Here is a 1,055-nt window from a genome sequence, read left to right as displayed (position 1 = left end):
CTCCATCCAAATTATATATATATATATATATATATATATATATATATATATATATATATATATATATATATGTATATATGTATTTATTTATTTATTTATTTATTTATTTATTTATTTATTTATTATTTGTACTTTGTAATGACATTTTTTTAAGTTAGCAAGCCAATTCCATTGCTAGAAAGATTTGTGCCTCAGAAATAATTATATAATAATCATCATCATCATCATCGTATCATGGTTGTATGGAATCTGGAACCCAAGAGTATTGGATCTGTATCATAAGATAAACATATTGTCCCATTCTGGTATAAAACCACCCAGCTACTCTGGTAACAACAGCCAGCATGATCTGGTATTAGGTGATTTTGTTTGGAGGGGTTTTCTGACAGATCTGTGTTGAACTGTCTCTTGTCCAGGCCTGAACTATGTGTTGATGGGGAAGGTGGACGCCCAGGGCAACGGCCTCCTCAGCCCCTCCAGCTTCTCTCTCCTCTACAAGCCCATCCACGCCAAAGCCCTGGCCAACCTCGCCCGTAAACCATGCTGACATCACGGCCCCATCCACCAATCAGAATGACCGCCCTGCCTCTCTCTCTCCCTCAGATAACTCGTCATTACTTTGCAAAAACGCGAGCGGAAATATGTTTCACTAATATCCAAATATAACTTTTTACATGATAAAATGCTGTTGTGAAAAGTAATGACGCTTCAAAATGAGTAATGAGAAAAACACAACGTTGAGGATTATATTTTGTATTTTGTATGTAAATTATAATATTTCTGTGATAAAGGATGCATATCAATAAACCATGTGATACTGGTGGTTGAGATCATTTCAATATCACATAAAGAATACTGACTGACTTTACAAAACGTTTTGATACCTATATTCTACACTACTGTCAAGGTAGGTTGAGGTGTGGACACAAGGTGCAGACACAGGAGCAGGCAGACAAGATACAGGAGCGAAACAGGTTTACTGAAGATAAATCAGGGCAGGATACAAACCTTAAGATAAGATCACAGTTGCTCGAGAGTGACATCACAGTTGAACA

The 1,055-nt window shown here is 36.5% G+C and overlaps 1 protein-coding gene across 1 annotated transcript in view; it reads left to right on the top strand.

Annotated features, from left to right (window-relative positions):
* Positions 1 to 820, top strand: part of pcolceb (procollagen C-endopeptidase enhancer b) — a 14,764-nt gene extending 13,944 nt beyond the window's left edge. The window contains exon 10 of the mRNA XM_083639840.1: positions 417 to 820. Within this exon, the coding sequence (XP_083495966.1) occupies positions 417 to 547 (131 nt within the window). The 3' untranslated portion in view covers positions 548 to 820. The remainder of the gene's footprint in view (positions 1 to 416) is intronic.
* Positions 821 to 1,055: the final 235 nt, after the last annotated feature.

This window comes from Poromitra crassiceps, assembly GCF_964638095.1.
Source record: "Poromitra crassiceps genome assembly, chromosome: 7".
Lineage (NCBI taxonomy): Eukaryota > Metazoa > Chordata > Actinopteri > Beryciformes > Melamphaidae > Poromitra > Poromitra crassiceps.
The sequence above is the reverse complement of the archived record's forward strand: the minus strand, read 5'-3'. Positions and strand labels throughout refer to the sequence as shown.